The sequence below is a fragment of the Lichenostomus cassidix genome, unplaced genomic scaffold (assembly GCF_008360975.1).
Source record: "Lichenostomus cassidix isolate B80296 unplaced genomic scaffold, HeHo_3.0 HiC_scaffold_38, whole genome shotgun sequence".
NCBI classification, from domain to species: Eukaryota; Metazoa; Chordata; class Aves; order Passeriformes; family Meliphagidae; genus Lichenostomus; species Lichenostomus cassidix.
The window spans coordinates 674,165-698,235 of NW_028147440.1; the positions used below are offsets into that span (position 1 = coordinate 674,165).

The 24,071-nt window shown below is 38.9% G+C and overlaps 1 protein-coding gene and 1 pseudogene across 1 annotated transcript in view; both read right to left on the reverse strand.

Annotated features, from left to right (window-relative positions):
* LOC146422878 (uncharacterized) overlaps nt 1-1,419 on the reverse strand; it is a 7,203-nt pseudogene extending 5,784 nt beyond the window's left edge.
* The window catches only part of LOC146422877 (reticulocalbin-3-like), a 62,203-nt gene extending 41,730 nt beyond the window's left edge, over nt 1-20,473 (reverse strand). The window contains exons 1-6 of the mRNA XM_085045665.1: nt 20,386-20,473; nt 17,618-17,807; nt 12,796-12,965; nt 10,935-10,995; nt 8,296-8,495; nt 2,579-2,719 (exon numbers count right to left, since the gene is read on the reverse strand). Of these exons, the coding sequence (XP_084901791.1) occupies nt 2,612-2,719; nt 8,296-8,495; nt 10,935-10,995; nt 12,796-12,965; nt 17,618-17,792 (714 nt within the window). The 5' untranslated portion in view covers nt 17,793-17,807; nt 20,386-20,473 and the 3' untranslated portion in view covers nt 2,579-2,611. The remainder of the gene's footprint in view (nt 1-2,578; nt 2,720-8,295; nt 8,496-10,934; nt 10,996-12,795; nt 12,966-17,617; nt 17,808-20,385) is intronic.
* Between the last annotated feature and the right edge of the window lie 3,598 nt (nt 20,474-24,071).

The window sequence follows — 24,071 nt, forward strand, 5'->3', positions numbered from 1 at the left end:
CCAAAAATCCCATTTTTTTATCCCAAAAATCCCATTTTTTTATCCCAAAAATCCCTTTTTTTATCCCAAAAAAATCCCATTTTTTAATCCCAAAAATCTCTTTTTTGCCCCCAAATTCCCTTTTTTATCCCAAAATTCCCTTTTTTATCCCAAAATTCCCATTTTTTAATCCCAAAAATCCCATTTTTTAATCCCAAAAATCCCTTTTTTTTACCCCAAAAATCCCTTTTTTTAAATCCCCAAAAATCCCATTTTTATCCCAAAAATCCCTTTTTTAACCCCAAAAATTCCATTTTTAAATCCCAAAAATCTCTTTTTTCATCCCAAAAATCTCTTTTTTGCCCCCAAATTCCCATTTTTATCCCAAAATTCCATTTTTATCCCAAAAATCCCATTATTTTACCCCAAAAATCCCATTTTTTAACCTCAAAAATCGCAATTTTTTATCCCAAAAATCCCATTTTTTAATCCCAAAAATCCCATTTTTTTACCCCAAAAATCCCTTTTTTTAAATCCCCAAAAATCCCATTTTTAAATCCCAAAAATCTCTTTTTTCATCCCAAAAATCCCATTTTTTTACCCCAAAAATTCCATTTTTTAATCCCCAAAATCCCATTTTTTATCACAAAAATCCCATTTTTAATCCCAAAAATCCCATTTTTTATCCCAAAAATCCCATATTTTCACCCCAAAAATCCCTTTTTTTACCCCAAAAATCCCATTTTTTTATCCCAAAAATCCCATTTTTTTATCCCAAAAATCCCTTTTTTTAACCCCAAAAATTCCATTTTTAAATCCCAAAAATCCCATTTTTTTACCCCAAAAATTCCATTTTTTTAATCCCCAAAATCCCATTTTTTATCACAAAAATCCCATTTATTTAAACCCAAAAATCCCATTTTTTTAACCCAAAAATCCCATTTTTTTAACCCAAAAATCACATTTTTATCCCAAAAATCCCAATTTTTTTATCACAAAAATCCCATTTATTTAAACCCAAAAATCGCATTTTTTTATCCCAAAAATCCTTTCCAATGAGATTTTTTTTGTTTTATTTTTATTATTTTTATTGTTATTTTCATTATTTTTTAATTTTTTTATTATTCTTATTTTTATTAATTCCACATTTATTCCTTTTATTACATTTTTTCCCCAGGATTTTCCCCTCCCCCAAATTTTCCCCCAAATTTTCCCCCAAATTTTCCCCAAATTTTGGGATTTTTCGAGGAATTTGGGAATTTTTTTCAGGAGGATTTTAGCTAATTTGGGCCCCAAAACCCCCAAAATCTCCATTTTTTCCCCCAAAATTTTGGGGTTCTGTGGGTTTAGAATTCCCAGATTTTTTGGGAATTTTTTTTTTGGAAGATCCAGGAATTTTTGGGAATTTTTGGGAATTTTTGGGAAAAGGTCTGACCTCATTTTGGGCCCCAAAAAATCTCATTTTTGCCCCAAATTTCAGGGTTTTGAGGATCTAAAATTCCCAGATTTTTAGGGAATTTTTTGGAGATTTTTTGTTTTTGGAATTTTTTGGGGAATTTTTTGAGAATTTTTAAAAAAAAATTTGGGTACTTTTTGGGGAATTTTTTGGGAATTTGTTTGGAATTTTTTGGGAACTTTTTGGGAATTTTTTGGGGAATTTTTTGGAAACTTTTGGAAATTTTGGGGAATTTTGGGGAATTTTTGGGGAATTTTTGGGGAATTTTGGGGAGTTTTTAAATTTTTGGGGAATTTTCAGGAATATTTTGGGAATTGGAATTTTTGGGAATATTTTGGGTTTTGGGGAATTTTTGGGAATTTTTGGGGAATTTTTTGGGAATTTTTTGGAAACTTTTTGGGAATTTTGGGGGAATTTTTGGGAATATTTGGGAAATTTTGGGGAACTTTTGGGAATTTTTGGGGAATTTTGGGAGAATTTTGGGGAATTTTTGGGGAATTTTGGGGAATTTTGGGGGAATTTTTGGGGAATTTTTTGGGGAATTTTTGGGGAATTTTTGGGAATTTTTGGAATTTTAGGGAATATTTTGGGAATTTTGGGGAATTTTTTGGGAATATTTGGGAAGTTTTGGGGAACTTTTGGGAATTTTGGGAATTTTTTGGGAATTTTTGAAACTTTTTGGGAATTTTTGGGGAATTTTTGGGGAATTTTTGGGGAATTTTTGGGGGAGTTTTTGGGAATTTTTGGGGAATTTTCAGGGAATATTTTGGGAATTTTGGGGGAATTTTTTGGGAATATTTGGGAAGTTTTGGGGAACTTTTTGGGAATTTTTTGGGAATTTTTTTGGGAATTTTTTGGAAACTTTTTGGGAATTTTGGGGGAATTTTTTGGGACTATTTGGGGAATTTTGGGGAACTTTTTGGGAATTTTTGGGGGAATTTTTGGGAGAATTTTTGGGAATTTTGGGGGAATTTTGGGGGGAATTTTTTTGAGAATTTTTGGGGAATTTTTTTTTTCATTTTTTGGGAATTTTTGGGTAATTTTTTGGGGAATTTTCTGGTAATTTTGGGGGGATTTTTTGGGGAACCTTTTTAGAATTTTTTTGGAATTTTTTTGGTAATTTTTGGGTAATTTTTTGGGAACTTTTTGGGGGTTTTTTTGGGGATTTTTTGGGGCTCACAGCTCATCGTGAGATCTCTCCAAATCTTGTCCATAATCCGTCGCTTTGCTTCCCACAAAAATCTCCCAACTTCCCAAAATCTCCTCTTTGCTCAAATCGCCGTCCTGGGAGGGAAAAAAATTGGGAATTTTGGGATTTTTTTGGGGAGAAATCCCCAAAAAAATATCCCCAGGGGGGAGAAAAGAGGGAAAAATGGGGAAATTTTGGAGGAAATTTGGGGTTGGAATTGAGGGAAAATGGGGAAAAATGGAATAAATAACCCAAATTGCGAGAAAATTGCTAGAAAATCACCAGGAAATCCCAAAAATCACCCAAAAATCACCCAAAATCACCCAAAATCACCCGAAATTAACCCAAAGATCACCCAAAATTACCTAAAATTGACCCAAAAATCTCCCAAAATGACCCGAAATTGACCCAAAAATCCCCCAAATTTCCCCAAAAATTACCTTAATTGACCAAAAATCCCCCCAAATGACCCGAAATTGACCCAAAAATCCCCCAAATTTCCCCAAAATTGCCCTAAATTGACCCAAAATCCCCCAAAATGGCCCTAAAATCCTCCAAACTCTGCAAAAATTATCCTAAATTGACCCAAATCCCCACAAAATCCCCCAAAATCCACCCAAAATTGACCCAAAATCACCAGGAAATCCTCCAAAATGACCCAAAATCACCCTAAATTGACCCAAAATTCCCCTAAAATTGTCCAAAATTGACCCAAATCCCCAAAAATCCTCCAAATCCCCTCAAAATTGACCCAAAATCCCCAGAAAATCCCAAAAATCACCCAAAAATCACCCTAAAATCCTCCAAATTCCCCCCAAAATGACCCTAAATTGACCGAAATTCCCCAAAATGACCCTAAATTGACCCAAAAATCCACCCAAAATGGCTCTAAAATCCCCCAAATTCCCCCCAAAATCACCCTAAATTGACCCAAATCCCACAAAAACCCCAAAAATTGCCCCAAAATCACCAGAAAATCTCAAAAATCACCCCAAAATCACCTTAAAATCCTCCAAATTCCCCCCAAAATGACCTTAATTGACCCAAAATCCCCCAAAATGCCCCAAAATTGACCCAAAATGCCCCAAAAATGGCCCTAAAATCCTCCAAAATTCCCCCAAATGATCCAAAATTGACCCAAATCCCACAAAATCCCCCAAAATCCACCCAAAATTGACCCAAAATCACCCTAAATTGACCCAAAATTCCCCTAAAATTGTCCAAAATTGACCCAAATCCCCAAAAATCCCCCAAATTCCCTCAAAATTGACCCAAAATCCCCAGAAAATCCCAAAAATCACCTAAAAATCCCCCAAAAATCCCCCAAATTCCCCCAAAAATGACCCAAATTTGACCGAAATTCCCCAAAATGACCCTAAATTGACCCAAAAATCCCCCAAATTTCCCCAAAATTGCCCTAAATTGACCCAAAATCCCCCAAAATGACCCAAAATTGACACAAAAATCCCCCAAATTTCCCCAAAATTGCCCTAAATTGACCCAAAATCCCCCAAAATGGCCCTAAAATCCTCCAAACTCCCCAAAAATTATCCTAAATTGACCCAAATCCCCACAAAATCCCCCAAAATCCACCCAAAATTGACCCAAAATCACGAGAAAATCCCCCAAATTCCCCCAAAATCCCCCTAAATTGACCCAAAATTCCCCTAAATTCCCCTAAAATTGTCCAAAATTGACCCAAATCCCCAAAAATCCCCCAAATCCCCTCAAAATTGACCCAAAATCCCCTAAAAATCCCCCAAAAATCACTAAAAATCCCCCAAAACCCCAAGTCCCCAAAATGACCCTAAATCCCCCAAATTCCCCAAAATCACCCTAAATTTTCCCAAAATCCCCAAAATGAGCCTAAAATCTAAATTCCCAAAATCACCCTAAATCGACCCAAATCCCACAAAATCCCCCAAAATTATCCAAAATTCCCCCAAATTCCCCCAAAATCTCCCCAAAAATGCCCCAAATCCTCCCAAAATCATCCCAAAAATCCCCCAAAATCCCTTTTTTCTAATGGATTTCGATGGGGTTTTTTTGGGATTTTGGGATTTTGGGAACTCTGGGAATTTGGGAAGAATCTCAGGTGTGTCCCACCTTGATTTCCTCCCAAAATTCCCCCAAAAAATCCCCCAAAATCATCCAAAAATCCCCTAAAATGGCCTAAAAATCCCATTTTTTAACCGATTTTCACGGGGTTTTTTGGGAATTTCAGAATTCCAGGAATTCCAAGAATTCCAGGAATTTGGGAAGAAGTCCCAGGTGTGTCTCACCTCAATTTCCTCCCAAAATTCCCCCAAAATTCCCTGAAAAATCTCAAAAAAAAGCCTAAAAATCCCATTTTTTAACCGATTCTCACAGCGTTTTTTGGGAATTTCTAAATTTTGGGAATTCTGGGAATTTGGGAAGAACCTCGGGTGTGTCTCACCTCAATTTCCTCCCTCAAAACCCCCAAAATTCCCCGAAAAATCTCAAAAAAATCCCTAAAAATCCCATTTTTTAACCGATTTTCACGGGGTTTTTTTGGGAATTTCGGAATTTTTTGGGAATTTTGGGAATTTGGGAAAAGGTCTCACCTTGTTCAGGTCAGCGTGGTGCAGCAGGTGAGAACCCAAACCCCAAAAAATCCCCTAAAACCATCCAAAAATCCCCTAAAAATGCCTAAAAATCCCATTTTTTAACCGATTTCAACGGGGTTTTTTGGGAATTTCGGAATTTTGGGAATTCTGGGAATTTGGGAAGAATCTCAGGTGTGTCTCAACTTGATTTCCTCCCAAAATTCCCCAAAAATTCCCCGAAAAATCGCAAAAAAATCCCTAAAAATCCCTAAAAATCCCATTTTTTAACCGATTTTCACGGGGTTTTTTGGGAATTTCGGAATTCCAGGAATTCCAGAAATTTGGGAAGAAGTCCCAGGTGTGTCTCACCTCAATTTCCTCCCTCAAAACCCCCAAAATTCCCTGAAAAATCTCAAAAAAATGCCTAAAAATCCCATTTTTTAACCGATTTCAATGGGGATTTTTTTGGGATTTGGGATTTTTTTGGGAATTTTGGGAATTCTGGGATGGAGCTCACCTTGTTGACATCAGCGTGGTGCAGCAGGTGAGAACCCAAACCCCAAAAAATCCCCCAAAATCCCCTAAAATTCCCCAAAAATCCCCAAAAATCCTTCAAAAATGCCTAAAAATCCCATTTTTTAACCGATTTCAATGGGGATTTTTGGGAATTTCGGAATTTTGGGAACTCTGGGAATTTGGGAAGAATCTCAGGTGTGTCCCACCTCGATTTGCTCCCAAAATTCCCCAAAAATCCACCAAAATCATCCAAAAATCCCCTAAAATGGCCTAAAAATCCCATTTTTTAACCGATTTTCACGGGGTTTTTTGGGAATTTCAGAATTCCAGGAATTCCAAGAATTCCAGGAATTTGGGAAGAAGTCCCAGGTGTGTCCCACCTCAATTTCCTCCCAAAATTCCCCCAAAATTCCCTGAAAAATCTCAAAAAAAAGCCTAAAAATCCCATTTTTTAACCGATTCTCACAGCATTTTTTGGGAATTTCTAAATTTTGGGAATTCTGGGAATTTGGGAAGAATCTCAGGTGTGTCCCACCTTGATTTCCTCCCTCAAAATCCCAAAAATTCCCCGAAAAATCGCAAAAAAATCCCTAAAAATCCCTAAAAATCCATTTTTTTAACCGATTTTCACGGGGTTTTTTTTGGGAATTTCGGAATTTTTTGGGAATTTTGGGAATTTGGGAAAAGGTCTCACCTTGTTGCCATCAGCGTGGTGCAGCAGGTGAGAACCCAAACCCCAAAAAATCCCCTAAAACCATCCAAAAATCTCCTAAAATGGCCTAAAAATCCCATTTTTTAACCGATTTCAATGGGGTTTTTTGGGAATTTCGGAATTTTGGGAATTCTGGGAATTTGGGAAGAATCTCAGGTGTGTCCCACCTTGATTTCCTCCCTCAAAATCCCAAAAATTCCCCGAAAAATCGCAAAAAAATCCCTAAAATGGCCTAAAAATCCATTTTTTTAACCGATTTTCACGGGGTTTTTTTGGGAATTTCGGAATTTTTTTGAAATTTTGGGAATTTGGGAAAAGGTCTCACCTTGTTCAGGTCAGCGTGGTGCAGCAGGTGAGAACCCAAACCCGAAAAAATCCCCCAAAATCCCCTAAAATTCCCCAAAAATCATCCAAAAATCCCCTAAAAATGCCTAAAAATCCCATTTTTTAACCGATTTCAATGGGGTTTTTTGGGAATTTCGGAATTTTGGGAATTCTGGGAATTTGGGAAGAACCTCAGGCGTGTCCCACCTTGATTTCCTCCCTCAAAATCCCAAAAATTCCCCGAAAAATCGCAAAAAAATCCCTAAAAATCCCTAAAAATCCATTTTTTTAACCGATTTTCACGGGGTTTTTTTGGGAATTTCGGAATTTTTTGGGAATTTTGGGAATTTGGGAAAAGGTCTCACCTTGTTCAGGTCAGCGTGGTGCAGCAGGTGAGAACCCAAACCCCAAAAAATCCCCCAAAATCCCCTAAAATTCCCCAAAAATCCCCAAAAATCCCCTAAAAATCCCATTTTTTAACCAATTTCAATGGGGTTTTTTGGGAATTTCGGAATTTTGGGAATTCTGGGAATTTGGGAAAAATCTCAGGTGTGTCCCACCTTGATTTCCTCCCAAAATTCCCCAAAAATCCACCAAAATCATCCAAAAATCTCCTAAAATGCCTAAAAATCCCATTTTAAACCGATTCTCACAGGGTTTTTTGGGAATTTCGGAATTCCAGGAATTCCAGAAATTTGGGAAGAAGTCCCAGGTGTGTCTCACCTCAATTTCCTCCCAAAATCATCCAAAAATCCCCTAAAAATGCCTAAAAATCCCATTTTTTAACCGATTTCAATGGGGATTTTTTTGGGATTTGGGATTTTTTTGGGAATTTTGGGAATTCTGGGATGGAGCTCACCTTTTTGACATCAGCGTGGTGCAGCAGGTGAGAACCCAAACCCCAAAAAATCCCCCAAAATCCCCTAAAATTCCCCAAAAATCCCCAAAAATCCTTCAAAAATGCCTAAAAATCCCATTTTTTAACCGATTTCAATGGGGATTTTTGGGAATTTCGGAATTTTGGGAACTCTGGGAATTTGGGAAGAATCTCAGGTGTGTCCCACCTCGATTTGCTCCCAAAATTCCCCAAAAATCCACCAAAATCATCCAAAAATCCCCTAAAATGGCCTAAAAATCCCATTTTTTAACCGATTTTCACGGGGTTTTTTGGGAATTTCAGAATTCCAGGAATTCCAAGAATTCCAGGAATTTGGGAAGAAGTCCCAGGTGTGTCTCACCTCAATTTCCTCCCAAAATTCCCCCAAAATTCCCTGAAAAATCTCAAAAAAAAGCCTAAAAATCCCATTTTTTAACCGATTCTCACAGCATTTTTTGGGAATTTCTAAATTTTGGGAATTCTGGGAATTTGGGAAGAATCTCAGGTGTGTCCCACCTTGATTTCCTCCCTCAAAATCCCAAAAATTCCCCGAAAAATCGCAAAAAAATCCCTAAAAATCCCTAAAAATCCATTTTTTTAACCGATTTTCACGGGGTTTTTTTTGGGAATTTCGGAATTTTTTGGGAATTTTGGGAATTTGGGAAAAGGTCTCACCTTGTTCAGGTCAGCGTGGTGCAGCAGGTGAGAAGCTTCCACAGCTGCCCAGTCAGGGCTGGGAGGTTTCAGCCAAACTTTCACCTCTTCAGCTCCCAGTTTGCCATCGGAATCCAAATCGCGATTTTCCAGGAATTGTTGTCTTTCCCGCTGGATTTCGGGGGGTTCTGGGGAGCCTGGGGGGCCTTCGAAGAGATCAGCTGAGGGGGAAAATTTGGGGGAAAAATGTGGCGTTGGAAAAGGTTGAAATCCCTAAAAAATTCCCCCAAAGATCCGCAAAAAATCCCTCAAAAAATAAAAAAAATCCCCCCAAAAAATCCCCCCAAAAGTCACTAAAAACCCAAAATTAAAAAAAAAAAAAAATCCCAATCTCTAAAAACCCTGAAATCCCTAAAAACCTAAAAACCCCAAAAAATCCCAAAAATCAAAAAAACCAAAAAATTCCCCCAAAGAAATTAAAAAACATCCCCAAAAAAATCCCCAAAAAACTCCTCAAAAATCAAAAAAACCCTAAAAAATCCCTAAAAATCCCCAAAAAAAATCCCCTTTAAAAAAAAACTAAAAAAAAAATCCCCTAATAAAACTGTACAAAAACCGCCAACCTGTGAAATCCCCAAAAAATCCCAAAATAAATGCCCCAAAAAATGCCTCAAAAAACCAAAAAAAAATCACCAAAAAAATCCCCCAAAAAATCCCCAAAAAAGTCACTAAAAACCCAAAATCCCAAATAAATCCCAATCCCCAAAAACCCTGAAATCCCCCAAAAAATCCCAATCCCCAAAAAGCTCCAAATCCCAACTAAATAAAGCTAAAAATCCCAAATTTTCCCGATTTTCCAGGAATTGTTGTCTTTCCCGCTGGATTTCGGGGGGTTCTGGGGAGCCTGGGGGGCCTTCGAAGAGATCAGCTGAGGGGGGAAATTTGGGGGAAAAATGTGGGAAAATTGTGATCCCAAAAAACCCCAAAATTGTGGAAAAGAGCACAAAATTTTTAAAAAAATCCCCCAAAAAATCCCCCAAAAATTCCTCAAAAAACAACAAAAAAAATTCCCAAAATCCCAAAAATCCCCAAAAATCTCCCCAAAAACCCAAAAACCCCAAAACCCCCAAAAAACTCAAAAAAATTAAAAAATCAAAATCCCCAAAATCAAACCCCAAAAATCCCCCAATTCCCCCCAAAAAACCCCAAAAAATCCCCAAAAATCCCCAAAAATCCCCAAAAATCCCCCAAAAAAACCCCAAAAAACCCCAAAATCCACCCAGAAAACCCCAAAATTCACCCAAAACTGCCCAAAATCCACCCAAAAAAATCCCAAAAATCCCTTTAAAACCCCAAAAATTCCCCAAAATTCCCCCAAAAAAACTCCCAAATCCACCAAAAAACCCCAAAAATCACCAAAAGACCCAAAAAATACCCAAAATTCCCCCAAAATCCCCAAAAACCCAAAAATCCCCCTAAAATTTCCCTTTTAAACCTCAAAAATTTAAAAATCAAAAAATCCAAAAATCTCCAAAAATCCCCCAAAATAAAAAATCCCCCAAAATCCCCCAAAAATACCCCCAAAATTTAAAAAATCCCCAAAAATCCCCAAAAATCCCCAAAAATCCCCAAAAAATCCCCAAAAATCCCCAAAAAATTCCCCAAAAATCCCCAAAAATCCCCAAAAATCCCCAAAAATTCCCCAAAAATCCCCAAAAATGCCCAAAAAATCCCTTAAAAATCCCAAAAAAATCCCAAAAAAATCCAAAAAAATTGGATCCAAAATTCGCCAAAAATTGATCCAGAAACCCAAAAAAAATCCCAAAAATGGATCCAGAACCCCCAAAAATTCCCAAAAAATTGATCCAGGGATTCCCAAATTCCCCAAAATTTCCCCTAAAATGGATTCAGGTGTCCAGAATCCAAAAAAAATCCCAAAAATTGATCCAAAATTCCCCAAAAAAATCCCAAAAATTGATCCAAAATTCCCAAAATTTCCCAAAATCCCCAAAATTCCCCCAAAAATGGACTCAGGTGTCCAGAATCCAAAAAAAATCCCAAAAATGGATCCAGAAACCCCAAAAATTCCCCAAAAATTGTTTCAGGGATTCCATAATTCCCCAAAATTTCCCCAAATCCCCAAAATTTCCCCAAAAATGGACTCAGGTGTCCAGAATCCCAAAAAATTCCCAAAAATTGACCCAAAATTCCCCAAAATTGGATCCAGGGAGCCCAAAAAAATCCCAAAAATTAATTCAAAATTCCCAAAATTTCCCCCAAATCCCCAAAATTCCCCCTAAAATGGACTCAGGTGTCCAGAATCCAAAAAAAAATCCCAAAAAAATCCCAAAAATTCCCCAAAATTGGATCCAGGGAGCCCAAAAATTCCCCAAAAATGGATCCAGGGATTCCCAAATTCCCCAAAATTCCCCCAAAAATGGACTCAGGTGTCCAGAATCCCAAAAAATTCCCAAAACTTGACCCAAAATTCCCAAAAATTCCCCAAAAATTGGATCCAGAAACCCCCAAAAAATCCCAAAAATTGATCCAAAATTCCCAAAATTTCCCCAAAATTCCCCCAAAAATGGAATGAGGTGTCCAGAATCCCAAAAAATTCCCAAAAATGGACCCAAAATTCCCAAAATTCCCCAAATCCTCACCTATATATTCATCCACCTGGATGAATCCGTCGCCATCCCGATCCATGTCCTCCATCGTCTCCTGCAAACCCAAAAATTTGGGAATTTGCCCCAAAAATTGGGAATTTTCCCCAAAATTCCCCCAAATTCCACCCGGGAATCCCAAAATTCCCAAATTCCACCAGAAAAAGAGTCCAAAAGGCATCAAATTCCTGTAAAATTCCCTCAAATTCCCCCAAATTTCCTCCCAAAATCCCAAGCAATTCTCCCCAAAATTTCAAAATTCCACCCAAATTTCTTCCCCAAATGCCCTCGAAATTTCGTGCAAATCCTCTCCCAAAATTCCACCCAAATGGCCCCAAAAGTCCCCAAAATTTCACCCCAAAATTCCACTCAATTCTCTCCCCAAATTCCACCCAAATTCTGAAAAATTCCACCCAAATTCAATCCCCAAAATCCCCAAAATTCCCATTTTTTACCTTTTTTCAGTGCGGCTTTCACTATTTTTGGGGCAGATTTTAGGGAATTTTGGGAATTTTTGGGAATTCCCAGCTGCACCACCACGTCCTGCATGTGCTGGAAATCCTCAGGGTGCAGGAAAATCCCAAAAAGTCCCAAAAAATGCCAAAAATTGGTCTAAAAAACCCATTTTTTGCCCTAAAAATCCCATTTTCTCATCGATTTCAACGTGGTTTTCGGGATTTTTGGGATGGAATTGTGGGATTTTTGGGAATTTTGGGAATTTTTGGGAATTCCCAGCTGCACCACCACATCCTGCATGTGCTGGGAAATCCTCAGGGTGCAGGAAAATCCCAAAAATTGGTCTAAAAATCCCATTTTTGCCCTAAAAATCCCATTTTTTCACCAATTTCAGTGCCGTTTTCGGGATTTTTGGGATGGAATTTTGGGAAATTTTGGGAATTTTGGGAATTTTTGGGAATTCCCACCTGCACCACCACGTCCTGCATGTGCTGGAAATCCTCAGGGTGCAGGAAAATCCCAAAAATTGGTCTAAAAATCCCATTTTTGCCCTAAAAATCCCATTTTTTCACCAATTTCAGTGCCGTTTTCGGGATTTTTGGGATGGAATTTTGGGAAATTTTGGGAATTTTGGGAATTTTTGGGAATTCCCACCTGCACCACCACGTCCTGCATGTGCTGGAAATCCTCAGGGTGCAGGAAAATCCCAAAAATTGGTCTAAAAATCCCATTTTTGCCCTAAAAATCCCATTTTTTCACCAATTTCAGTGCCGTTTTCGGGATTTTTGGGATGGAATTTTGGGAAATTTTGGGAATTTTGGGAATTTTTGGGAATTCCCACCTGCACCACCACGTCCTGCATGTGCTGGAAATCCTCAGGGTGCAGGAAAATCCCAAAAATTGGTCTAAAAATCCCATTTTTTGCCCTAAAAATCCCATTTTTTGACCTATTTCAACGCGGTTTCCGCTATTTTCGGGATTTTAGGATGGAATTTTGGGAATTTTGGGAATTTTTGGGAATTCCCAGCTGCATCACCACGTCCTGCATGTGCTGGAAATCCTAAGGGTGAAGAAAAATCCCAAAAAGTCCCAAAAAATGCCAAAAATTGGTCTAAAAAACCCATTTTTTGCCCTAAAAATCCCATTTTCTCATCGATTTCAACGCGGTTTTCGGGATTTTTGGGATTGAATTTTGGGATTTTTGGGAATTTTTGGGAATTCCCACCTGCACCACCACGTCCTGCATGTGCTGGAAATCCTCAGGGTGAAGAAAAATCAAAAAAAATCCCAAAAAATCCCAAAAATTGCCCTAAAAATCTGATTTTTTCACCGATTTGAGTGCGGTTTTCGGGATTTTTGGGAATTTTTGGGTGGAATTTTGGGAATTTTTGGGAATTCCCACCTGCACCACCACGTCCTGCATGTGCTGGAAATCCTCAGGGTGCAGAAAGGCGTCGAGTTCGAGATTCCCAAGTTTTCCATCCTCATCCTCGTCTGCAGCCTGGAATCTCCTGCGGGATCTTTCCAGGATTTTCCGGTGGGATTTGGGGTCTGGAGAACCTTCAAAATCGTCTGGTTTTGGGGGAAAAAATGGGAATTTTTAAAGGGAAAAATGGGAATTTTAGATGCTTTTTTTGTTTGGGAAAAATTCCTAAATTTTTGGGGGGAAAAAAGGAAAATTTTCACTAAAAATCACCAAAATCCGACAAAAAAAGAGACTCAGATTCCCAAAATTTCCATAAATCCCATAAAATTCCACCCAAAATTCAATCCAAATCCCAAAAGTCCTCCGAAAATCCTCCAAAATTCACTCAAAATCCTGAAATTTCTCCCAAAATCCTGAAATTTCACCCCAAAATCCTCCCAAATCCCAGGAATCTCCTCCGGGATCTTTCCAGGATTTTCCGGTGGGATTTGGGGTCTGGAGAGACTTCAAAATCATCTTTTTTGGGGGAAAAATGGGAATTTTTAAAGAGAAAAATTCCATAAAATTTTTTGGGGAAAAAAAGCACCAAAGAAGAGGAAAAAAAGGGGAAAAAAAGGGAAAATTTCCACTAAAAATCACCAAAATCCGACAAAAAAAGAGACTCAGATTCCCAAAATTTCCATAAATCCCATAACATTTCCCATAAAATTCACTGAAATCCCACAAATTCTCCCGAAATTCCCTGAATTCCACCCAAAATCTCAAAATTCCTCCCAAAATCCTGAAATTTTTCCCCAAAAATCCTCCCAAATCCCAGGAATCTCCTCCGGGATCTTTCCAGGATTTTCCGGTGGGATTTGGGGTCTGGAGAGAATTCAAAATCATCATTTTTGGGGAAAAAATGGGAATTTTAGATGCTTTTTGTTTGGGAAAAATTCCTAATTTTTTTGGGAAGAAAAGCACCAAAAAAGAGGAAAAAGAAAGGAAAAAAAAGGGGAAAAAAAGAGAAAAATTCCCACAAAAAAATCACAAAATTCCATAAAAAAAGAGACTCAGATTCCCAAAATTTCCATAAATCCCATAAAATTCCACCCAAAATTCAATCCAAATACCAAAATTCCTCTGAAAATCCTCCATAATTCACTCAAAATCCTGAAATTTTTCCCCAAAATCCTCCCAAATTTTCCCAAAATTTCACCCCAAAATCCTCCCAAATCCCAGGAATCTCCTGCGGGATCTTTCCAGGATTTTCTGGTGGGATTTGGGGTCTGGAGAGACTTCAAAATCGTCTGGTTTTGGGGGAAAAATGGGAATTTTTAAAGGGAAAAATGGGAATTTTTTAAGGGAAAAACCCACAAAATTTTTGGGGGAAAAAAGCACCAAAAAAGAGGGAAAAGAAGGAAAAAAAGGCAGAAAAAAGGTAAAATTCTCACTAAAAAATCCCCAAATCCAACAAAAAAAGAGGATCAGATTCCCAAAATTTCCACAAATCCCATAAAATTCCACCCAAAATTCAATCCAAATACCAAAATTCCTCCGAAAATCCTCCATAATTCACTCAAAATCCTGAAATTTCTCCCAAAATTGACCCCAAAATCCTCCCAAATTTCCCAAAAATCCCAAATATTTCACCCCAAAATCCTCCCAAATCCCAGGAATCTTCGCTGAGAGAAATCCAGGATTTTCTGGTGGGATTTGGGGTCTGGAGAGACTTCAAAGTCGTCTGGTTTTGGGGGAAAAATGGGAATTTTGGGGTTTTTTATTGGGGAAAAATTCCTAAATTTTTTGGGGAAAAAAAGCACCAAAAAAGAGGAAAAAAGGGGAAAAAAAGGGGGAAAAAAGGGGGAAAAAAGGGGAAAAAATGGGGGAAAAAAGGGGAAAAAAAGGGGAAAAAAAGGGGAAAAAGGAAGGGGAAAAAAGGGGAAAAAAGGGGAAAAAAGGGGAAAAAAGGGGAAAAAAAGGGGAAAAAAAGGGGAAAAAAAGGGGAAAAAAAGGGGAAAAAAAGGGGAAAAAAAGGGGAAAATTTCCACTAAAAATCGCCAAATTCCATTAAAAAAGAGGCCAAATTCCCAAAATCCCCACAAATTCTTCCCAAAATTCACTCAAAATACCAAAATTCCTCCGAAAATCCTCCATAATTCACTCAAAATCCTGAAATTTCTCCCAAAATTGACCCCAAAATCCTGAAATTCCTCCCCAAAATCCTCCCAAATTTCCCAAAAATCCCAAATATTTCACCCCAAAATCCTCCCAAATCCCAGGAATCTTCGCTGAGAGAAATCCAGGATTTTCTGGTGGGATTTGGGGTCTGGAGAGACTTCAAAGTCGTCTGGTTTTGGGGGAAAAAATGGGAATTTTGGGGTTTTTTATTGGGGAAAAATTCCTAAATTTTTGGGGGAAAAAAAGGGGAAAGAAGAAAAAAAAAAAAAGGAAAAAAAAAGGCAGAAAAGAGGGGAAATTCCCACTAAAAATTTCGCAAAAATCCCAAAAAACCCTAAAAATTTTAATTCCCAAAAAACCCTAAAAAAATGGGGAAAAAAATCCTCAAAAATCCCCCCCAAAAAACCCTAAAAATTAAAAAAAAATCCTTAAAATATCCCAAAATAACCCTAAAAAAATTCTCAACAGTTCTCCAAAACCCCTAAAAAAATGGGAAAAAAATCCACAAAAATAAAAATCCTTAAATTTTTTTAAAAAATTCCCCAAAAACCCTAAAAAAATGGAAAAAAAAAATCCCCAAAAAAACCCAAAAAACCCCATTAAAAATAAAAAAAATCCTAAAAAATCGAATAAAAATTCTATAAAAAATATCCAAAATTCCCAAAAACTCCTAAAAAAGGAAAAAAACCTCATTAAAAATAAAAAAAAACCCATTAAAAAATCCAAAAAAATTCCTCAAAAATCACAAAAAATTTTTTAAAAACCCAAAAATCCCAAAAATTTACTTAAAACTGCCCAAAAATGCCCAAAATTCCAAAATCCCAAAAAATTCCCAAAAATAAAAAAAATTCAAAAAAATCAAAAAATCCCAGAAAATACAAAAAAAAAATCCCCCAAAATTCCCCAAAACCCCTAAAAAAAATGGGGAAAAAATCCTCAAAAATCCCCAAAAAATAAGAAAAAAAAAATTTCCTAAAAAATCCTCAAAATCCCTAAAAAAACTCCCCAAAATTCCCCAAAATACCTAAAAAATGGAAAAAAAGTCCTCAAAAATCCCCAAAAAACCCATTAAAAATCAAAAAAAATCAAATAAAAATCCTAAAAAAATCCTCAAAATTCCACAAAAAACCCATTAAAAATCCCATTAAAAAATCCAAAAAATTTTCTCTAAAAATCCCCCAAATATTTGCAAAAATGTTTTTTAAATTCCTAAAAAATCCCAAAAAAATATTTTAAAAAATCCCCAAAATGCCAAAAAAACCCTCAAAAAACCCCCAAAAAAGCCAAAAAATCCCAAAAATCCCCAAAAAAATCCCAAACTGACCTGTTTCCCCGAATGCCTCTCGCCGATACTCCTCCCATGTCACGACATAGTCGCCATCGCGATCCAGCAGGTGGCGCCAAAAAAAACCCCCAAAATGCCCTCAAAATTCCCCCAAAAAATCCCTAAAATACCCTAAAAATTTCCCCAAAAAAATCCCCAAAAAACCTAAAAAAAATGGGGAAAAATTCCTCAAAAGTCCTCAAAAAAACCCTAAAAAACCCAGAAAAATTCCTAAAAAAATCCCAAAAAATCCCTAAAAAAATTCCAAAAAATTCCCCAAAACCCCTAAAAAAATGGAAAAAAATCTCCAAAGATCACAAAAAATTCCTTAAATTTTTTTTAAAAAATTCCTCAAAAACCCTAAAAAAATGGAAAAAATCCCAAAAAGTTCCTAAAAATAAAAAAAATTCCTAAAAATAGTAAAAGAAGAACTCCTAAGAACTCCTAAGAACTCCTAAAAAATCCTAAAAAATCCCCAAAAATTCCCAAAAAATCCCCCAAAAAAACCCAAAAAAATCCTAAAAATAAAAAAATCCCCCAACAACTTTTAAAAATCAAAAAAAAATTCCCAAATAATATCTTTAAAAATGCCCCAAAAATGCCCAAAAATTCCAAAAAAATCCAAAAAAAATTCCCAAAAATTCCTAAAAAATGCCAAAAAAATTCCCAAAAATTCCCAAAAATCCCAAAAAAAATCCCAAACTGACCTGTTTCCCCGAATGCCTCTCGGCGATACTCCTCCCATGTCACGACATTGTCTCTGTCGCGATCCAGCAGGTGGCGCCAAAAAAACCCCCAAAATGCTCTCAAAATTCCCCCAAAAAATCCCCAAAATGCCCTAAAAATTTCCCCAAAAAAATCCCCAAAAAATCTAAAAAAAAAGGGGAAAAAATTTCACAACAATCCCGAAAAAACACGTAAAAAATCCCTAAAAATGCCAAAGAAAACCTAAAAAAAGTCTCAAAAATTCCCCAAAATCCCTAAATAAAAGGGGAAAAACTCCTTAAAAATCCCCCAAAAAATCCCCCAAAAATTTTCTTTAAAACTCTCCAAAACCCTAAAAATGTTTTTAAAAAAATCCTCAAAATTCCCAAAAAACTCCTAAAAATTCCAAAAAATCTCCTAAAAAAAAATTCCTAAAAATCCTAAAAAATTCCAAAAAACCCATTAAAAATCCCATTAAAAAATAAAAAAAAATCCTCTAAAAATCAAAAAAAAATTAAATTTTTTTTTTTAAATTCCTTAAAAATCAAAAAAAATTCCCCAAAAATTCCCAGAAAACCCCCAAAAAATTCCCAAAAATCCCAAACTCACCTGACTCCCCGAATGCCTCTCGCCGATACTCCTCCCATGTCACGACATTGTCTCTGTCGCGATCCAGCAGGTGGCGCTCTTTCCGCAGCGCCTCTTCCCGGGAATTTCTGTGTCTCCGGATGATCCAAGAGCGAAGTTCCTCCTGGGAAACTCCGCCGGAGTTATCCGAGTCCATTAATCCCACCAGGAGCCTGGAAAATTCCGGAAAATATTCCCAAAAAATCCCTGGAATTCCAGGAAATCCAACCCGGAAATGCGGCAGATGGAAATTCGCCGAAATTCCCAGGAAATTCACTCAAAATCCCCCAAAATTCCCACAAAATTCCCCCAAAACTCCACCTCCCCGCAGGTGTCTGAGTCCATCAGCCCCACCAGGAGCCTGGAAAATTCCAGAAAATATTCCCAAAAAATTCCTGGAATTCCCGAGGATTGAAATTCGCTGAAATTCCCGCAAAATTCTCATGAAATTCCCCGAAATTCCCACAAAATTCCACCTCCCCGGAGTTATCCGAGTCTATTAGCCCCACCAGGAGCCTGGAAAATTCCGGAAAATATTCCCAAAAAATCCCTGGAATTCCAGGAAATCCAACCCGGAAATGCCGGGGAGCAAAATTCGCCGAAATTCCCAAACAATTCCAAAAAAATCCCACAAAAATCCATCGAAATTCACCCCAAAATCCCACCAGGAGCCTGGAAAATTCCAGAAAATATTCCCAAAAAATTCCTGGAATTCCCAAAAATCCAAGCTGGGATTGCTGGGGATTGAAATTCCAAAAAAATACCCACAAAATTCGCCAAAATTGCCACAAAATTAAAAAAAAAATTCCATAAAAACCCATTGGAAATTCACCCCAAAATCCCACCAGGAGGCTGGAAAATTCCATAAAATATTCCCAAAAAGTTCCTGGAATTCCCAAGGATTGAAGTTCACTGAAATTCCTGCAAAATTCCCATGAAATTCCCACAAAATTCCCACCAAATTTCACCCCCGGAGGTGTCTGAGTTCATCAGTGCCACCAGGAGGCTGGAAAATTCCGGAAAATATTCCCAAAAAAATCCTGGAATTCCAGGAAATCCAACCCAGAAATGCCGGGGATTGAAATTCACCAAAATTCCCAAACAATTCCAAAAAAATCCCACAAAAATCCATCGAAATTCACCCCAAAATCCCACCAGGAGGCTGGAAAATTCCAGAAAATATTCCCAAAAAATTCCTGGAATTCCAGGAAATCCAACCCGGAAATGCGGCAGATGGAAATTCGCCGAAATTCCCAGGAAATTCACTCAAAATCCCTTGGAATTCCCACAAAATTCCCCCAAAACTCCACCTCCCCGCAGGTGTCTGAGTCCATCAGCCCCACCAGGAGGCTGGAAAATTCCAGAAAACATTCCCAAAAAATTCCTGGAATTCCCGAGGATTGAAATTCGCTGAAATTCCTGCAAAATTCCCGCAAAATTCCCACAAAATTCCCACAAAATGTCACCCCCAGAGGTGTCTGAGTTCATCAGTGCCACCAGGAGACTGGAAAATTCCGGAAAACATTCCCAAAAAATCCCTGGAATTCCAGGAAATCCAACCCAGAAATGCCGGGGATTGAAATTCGCCGAAATTCCCAAACAATTCCAAAAAAATCCCACAAAAATCCATCAGAATTCACCCCAAAATCCCACCAGGAGACTGGAAAATTCCTGAAAATATTCCCAAAAAATTCCTGGAACTCCCAAAAATCCAATCTGGGATTGCTGGGGATTGAAATTCACTGAAACTCCCACAAAATTCGCTGAAATGCCCACGAAATTTTAATAAAAAACATAAAAAGCATCGCAATTCACCCCAAAATCCCACCAGGAGGCTGGAAAATTCCGGAAAATATTCCCAAAAAATTCCTGGAATTCCCGAAAATCCAAGCTGGGTTTGCCACAGATTGAAATTTCCCGGAATTTCCATGAAATTTGCCAAAATTGCCACGAAATTCCCCCAAAATTTCCCCCCCAGAGCTGTCCGAGTTCATCGGTGCCACCAGGAGGGATTTTTTGGGAATTTTTGGGACATTTTTTGGGAATTTTGGAGGATTTTTTTTTTTTAAATTTTTTTGGGATTTTATAAAAAAATTTGAGGGGATTTTTTGGGGGATTTTTGAGGATTTTTTTAATATTAGGGACATTTTTGGGGAATTTCAGGAGGATTTTTTTTTTAATTTTGGGTGATTTTTGGGGAATTTTGGGGGAATATTTTTGGAATTTTGGGAGGATTTTTTTCTAATTTTTGGGGGAATTTTTTTGGATTTTAGGGGGATTTTTTTCTAATTTTTGAGAGGATTTTTGAATTTGGGGATTTTGTGGGGATTTTTGGGGGATTTTTCCGAATTTGGGGATTATTTTCTAATTTTTGTGAGGATTTTTTCTAATTTTTGTGAGGATTTTTTTCTTTTAATTTTTGTGGGGATTTTTTTCTAATTTTTGTGGGGAGTTTTATTTGGATTTTTGGGGGATTTTTTTCTAATTTTCAGGGGATTTTTTTTTATTTTGTGGGGATTTTTTTCTAATTTTTGGGGGATTTTTTTTTAATTTTTGTGGAAATTTTTTCCTAATTTTTGGGGGATTTTTTCCGAAGTTTTGGGGGGATTTTTTTCGAATTTTTGGGGGAATCTTTTTGGATTTTAGGGGGATTTTTTTTTTTTGATTTTGTGGGAATTTTTTTGACATGTCAGGGGCGATTTTTTTTTTAATTTTTGGGCAAATTTTATTCTCAATTTCCCAGTCATTTCCCCCAATCTCCTCTTGGACTCCTCAGGCTCCAATCCCTGCTGGTTCTTCGCCTCCTTCTCCCCCCAGAGCTCCTGAACCCCAAATCTGGGATTTTGGGGACATTTTGGGATTTTTTTGGAATTTTGTGGAGATTCTTTTCGAATTTTTTGGGGGAATTTTTTCTAATTTTTGGGGAGAAAATTTCTAATTTTTGGGGAGAAAATTTCGAATTTTTGGGGAGAAAATTTCGAATTTTTGGGGAGAAAATTTCGAATTTTTGGGGGGATTTTGGGCAAATTTTATTTTAAATTTCCCAGGATTTTACCCCAATCTCCTCTTGGACTCCTCAGGCTCCAACCCCTGCTGGTCCTTCGCCTCCTTCTCCCCCCAGAGCGCCGCGTGGTCCCAAAAAAGCCCCTCAGGGTCATGTTGGTGTGACGGGGGAGGGGCAGGAACCCCAAAATGGGGGTGGGGAACCCCCCGGGAGGAGGGGGGAGGGGAGGGAGAGCCTTCCCCAAAAATCCCCAAAAACCCCAAAATCCACAGAGCCTCGGGGAACATCTGGGGAGAGAAAAAAAGGGGAGAAATTAGACAAAAATGACCTGAAATGAGCAAAAAATGACACTAAATGACACTAAATGGCCCCAAATAGCCCAGAAATGACCCAAAAATGACACTAAATGACCCAAAAATGATTATAAATTGGCCCAAAATGACCCTAAATAGCCCCAAACACCCCATAAATGACCCAAAATGACCCGAAATGACCCTAAAATGACCTGAAATTGGCCCAAAATGACCCTAAAAGGCCCCAAATAGCCCAGAAATGACCCAAAAATGACCCAAATTTACCCGAGCACCCCAGAAATGACTCAAAATGACCCAAAAATGACCTGAAATTGGCCCAAAATGACCCAAAAATGACCTGAAATTGGCCCAAAATGACTCTAAACGGCCCCAAATAGCCCAGAAATGACCCAAAATGACCCGAAATGACCCTAAAATGACCCCAAATAGCCCAGAAATGACCCAAAATGACCCAAAAATGACCCGAAATTGGCCCAAAATGACCCAAAATGGCCCCAAATAGCCCAGAAATGACCCATAAATGACCCAAAATGACCCAAAAATTACTCTAAATTGGCCCAAAAAGACCCTAAAAGGTCCCAAATCGCCCAAAAATGACCCAAATTGACCCAAAACCCCCAGAAATGACCCAAAATATCCCAGAAATGACCCGAAAATGACCCCAAATAGCCCAGAAATGACCCAAAAATGACCCAAAATTGGCCCGAAATAACCCGAAAAGGCCCCAAATAGCCCAGAAATGACCCTAAAATGACCCAAAATGACCCTCAGTGACTCAAAATGGCCCAAAAATGACCCTAAAAAGCCCAGAAATGACTCGAAATTACACTACAATGGCCCAGAATTGCCCCAAATACCCCAGAAATTACCCTAAAATGGCCCAAAACGCCCCAGAAATGACCCGAAATGACCCGAAAATGACCAAAATGCACCCGAAATACCCCAGAAATTACCCAAATAGCCCAAAAATGCCCCAAAAATGACCCTAAATGGCCCAAAAATGAACCAAAATGCCCCCAAATTTTCCCAAAATTCCCCCGAAACTCCCTCAAATTTCCCCAAAATCCCTCAAGGACCTTTCGGGATCCCAAAATTCCCTCAAATTTCCCCAAATTTCCAAAAAATTCCCCTAAATCTCCCCAAAATCGCCTCAATATTCCCCCAAATCCCCACAGGACCTCCCAAAATTCCCTCAGAATCCCCCAAATTTCCCCAAAAATCTCTCAAATTTCCCCAGAATTCCCTCAAACCCCTCAAGGACCCTCCGGGATCCCCAAATTCCCTCAGAATTTATAAAATTTCCCCAAAATTCCCCCAAAACTCCCTCAAATTTCCCCAAAATTCCCTCAAACCCCTCAAGGATCTTTCGAGATCCCGAAATTCCCTCTAATTTCCCCAAAATTCCCTCAAAATTCCCTCAAACCCCTCAAGGACCCTCCGGGATCCCCAAATTCCCTCAGAATTTATAAAATTTCCCCAAAATTCCCCCAAAACTCCCTCAAATTTCCCCAAAATTCCCTCAAACCCCTCAAGGATCTTTCGAGATCCCGAAATTCCCTCTAATTTCCCCAAAATTCCCTCAAAATTCCCTCAAACCCCTCAAGGACCCTCCGGGATCCCCAAATTCCCTCAGAATTTATAAAATTTCCCCAAAATTCCCCCAAAACTCCCTCAAATTTCCCCGAAATTCCCCCAAATCCCTCAATATTCCCTCAAATCCCCGCAGGACCTCCCCAAAATTCCCCCAAATCTCCCCAAAACTCCCCTTCAACTCCACCCAAACCCCCCAAAATCCCCCCAAGCTTTCCTCAAATCTCCCCAAACCCCTCAGGACTCTCCGGAACCCAAAAAACCTCCAAAAAATCAAAAAAAAACCCCAAAATTCCCTTTTTTTCCCTCCTCACCTCCTCCCGCTCCTTGGGGGTCTCGGCTCCCCTCACGGCTCTGGCTCCGCCCCCCGAGGGGTCTCAGCCAATCAGCGGCCGCCGAGCCCACGTGGGGCGGGGCGAGCTGCGCTCTGATTGGCTGCCGCGCGCCACGTCCGCGCCGGGCCCGAAAAGCCGCTTTTTTAACCCAAAGTGGGGAGGGAAGGTGGGAGGGACTGGTTTATACTGGGAGGGACTGGGATGGAACTGGGATGGGACTGGGATGGAACTGGGAATGAACTGGGAGGGACTGGGATGGATTGGGATATACTGGGAGGGACTGGGAGGGGCTGGTTTATACTGGGAGGGACTGGTTTATACTGGGATGGATTGGGATTGAACTGGGAGGGAACTGGTCTATACTGGGAGGGACTGGGAGGGACTGGGATGGGACTGGGATGGACTGGGAGGGAACTGGGATGGACTGGGATTGGACTGGGAGGGACTGGTTTATACTGGGAGGGACTGGGATGGGACTGGGAGGGACTGGGAGGGATTGGGAGGGATTGGGATTGGACTGGGGGGGAACTGGTTTATACTGGGAGGGACTGGTTTATACTGGGAGGGACTGGGAGGGACTGGGAGGGAACTGGGATGGAACTGGTTTATACTGGGAGGGACTGGGATGGACTGGGAGGGAAGTGGGATGGACTGGGAGGCACTGGGATGGACTGGCAGGGGACTGGTTTATAATGGGTGGGACTGGGATATACTGGGATTTACTGGGATATGCTGGTCTGGACTGGGCCAAACTGGTTTATACTGGTCTGGATTACGTTATACTGGGCCAGACTGGGATGCACTGGGTTAAATTGGGAGGGAACTGGGATATACTGGGCTAAACTGGGACTGGGATGAACGAGAATAAATTCCACAAAATTGGGTTCTTACTGGTCTGGACTGGGCCAGACTGGTTTATACTGGTCTGGATTACATCATACTGGTCTGGACTGGGCCAGACTGGGGCAAACTGGTTTATACTGGTCTGAGTATAAATATTGGGGGAAAATAGTGGAAAAATGAGAAAAAAGGAGGAAAATTTGAGGGAAAAAATGAGGGGGAAAAAAGGGTGAAAAATGAGGAAAAAGGGAGAGAAATGTGAGGGAAAAAAAAGCTGGAAAATGAGGAAAAAGTGAGAAAAAAAGGCTGGAAAAATCAGGAAAATGTGAGGGGGAAAAAGGCTGGAAAATGAG